Source organism: Austrofundulus limnaeus, unplaced genomic scaffold, assembly GCF_001266775.1.
Source record: "Austrofundulus limnaeus strain Quisiro unplaced genomic scaffold, Austrofundulus_limnaeus-1.0 Scaffold204, whole genome shotgun sequence".
NCBI classification, from domain to species: Eukaryota; Metazoa; Chordata; class Actinopteri; order Cyprinodontiformes; family Rivulidae; genus Austrofundulus; species Austrofundulus limnaeus.
In genome coordinates, this window is record NW_013952606.1 from 478435 (window position 1) to 480389 (window position 1955).

The 1955-nt window shown below is 37.3% G+C and overlaps 1 protein-coding gene across 4 annotated transcripts in view; it reads right to left on the minus strand.

The window, feature by feature from the left end:
• celsr1a (cadherin EGF LAG seven-pass G-type receptor 1a) overlaps positions 1–1955 on the minus strand; it is a gene marked incomplete at its 3' end in the record, with an annotated part of 97487 nt that overhangs the window by 32669 nt on the left and 62863 nt on the right. For all 4 annotated transcript variants that reach the window (XM_014018842.1, XM_014018845.1, XM_014018843.1 and 1 more), the window contains 1 exon segment: positions 479–636. In XM_014018842.1, coding sequence (XP_013874296.1) covers positions 479–636 — 158 coding nt within the window.

Sequence of the window (1955 nt, forward strand, 5' to 3'; positions counted from 1 at the left end):
AATAATAATAATAATAATAATAATAATAATGAATTTAATTTTACCGCACTTTTCATTAACAAAAAACAAAAAAGTGCTACAAAAAAATATAAATAAAAAATACTCTGGCTAAATCGGCTAACACCTTTAGCCTTKAAGTTAGCATTTTACTTTGTAGTTAGTCTTTTGCTACTTTTAGCTTTCAAATAGATTTTTTTACTTTAGGTTTTAAGCTAAACCTTTGCTGCTTTTAGCTAAAGTTTTATTTTTAGCTTTTAGCTAGCCTTTTGCTATTTTTAGCTTTTAGATGGTGTTTTGCTTTCAGCTAAAGTTCACTTCTTTTAACTTTAGTTTCAGCTTCTGTTTCTAATTTTTTGCCCCCCTGAGCGCTCAGGGGTCTCATAAAGTCCAGGTCCTGGAGCTGGACTTGTTTCTCTGTGGGGTTTTGAGAAAACCTGACGGCCAAAAAAACAAAGTGGGTAAAAAGAGGAGTTCTTACTTCTTCTGTCCGATCTGGGTGCCCCTCGCGGCACAYGAGTAGTTGCTGATCTTCTCTCTGAAGTCGATGGCCATGGAGATGTCGCAGTCATCCACGGCCACCACCGCCACCTTTTCTGCAGAGGGTCCGTGAGGGACGCCAAGACGGCCGATGTTAGGCTGGAAAACACAAAACAAGACAACAGGTTTTGATGTGCCATTGTATCTCAGCTAGAGCTTTACAAAACAACAGGATAATTACTGCATCGGGGTTTGTAGCTGAAAAAAAACTGATTGGAGAAAATGCTTTAATGAAAAAAAGTCCAAAGAATCACTTTAAGTTTCCAAAATCCTGAAAACAAAGTTTAAGAATGCAGTTTTTAACAACGAGGCTTAAAAACTTTCAACAAAGTCTGACCACTACTGCTCTCCCCTGAAATAGTTATAATTCCTTAGAAAATAAATAAATAACAGAAGAAAAAATCTCAGATTTTCTCACTTTGTTGTGTTTATATTATGAACCTGGGCTGATTAAGTTTGGACTTAAAGAGTTTTTAAACTGCTACATTAGCGCGCCAAAATATTTTTGTTTTCAGCTCARTTTTCAATTTTGTGGCATCTGCAGGTGAAGTAAAAGAGGCGCAATGGTAAAAGAGACAAGAAGCACAAACAGGGAAATCTGCTCCCAAAAACTGGATTAGAGTAATGAGATACTGGTGGGGCTGTGACGCCGCAAACAAAAGAAGAAAAGAACGAGAGACGAAACAAGGAACTGACCAGGAGAAGAAAAAAAACACAACAAAAAGAAAACGGCAAACAGGAAGAGTCGAGAGTTTGTTATCTTCTGTTTTGGCACATTCGGGCATAGTTTCTGACTCCACGGGGAGTTTCGTGCCACTCCTTTTAACCAACCTTATTTCCACCTATTTTACAAAAGAAAAATATTCCACACTTTCCTCCAGACAAACAGGAAGTGTGACACCTCAGCTGCTTCCTGTCTCTTTTGCATTTAATCTCATTAAACGGCCCTTGAACATCATTACCTCCTGTGTCGGAGTCACCAAAGCAGAACCAGGCTGAACAGCTGAGCACTGACAAATAAAAGTGCTTCATGCTTCGGTAAATAAAAAGCAGCAGGAAAAAGAGCCAGTGTTTTGTTTTTTCTTTATTCTATTTATAAAACCTGGCAGTTTTTGTGTTAGGGGTGATGATTAATAATTCAGTTACATCGAGGATATCCAGAAATATCATATTGTCATCCTAACAAGTCGATATATCGTATCATGATAAATCTGGTGATTTAAACCCCTAATTTTTTTGTGAATGCTGAGTAAGTGTTTATTGATTTTGGTCGTTGTTATGTTCAATTAGGCCTGGGCGATAAACCGAAAAATAACCGATCCCGACATTTATGACAATAACCGACGTAATTTTGCCCAAGTTGTTATTTTCGGTATTTAAAAAAATGAGGAAAAGAGAAACCTGCTTGTTTTCTGTTG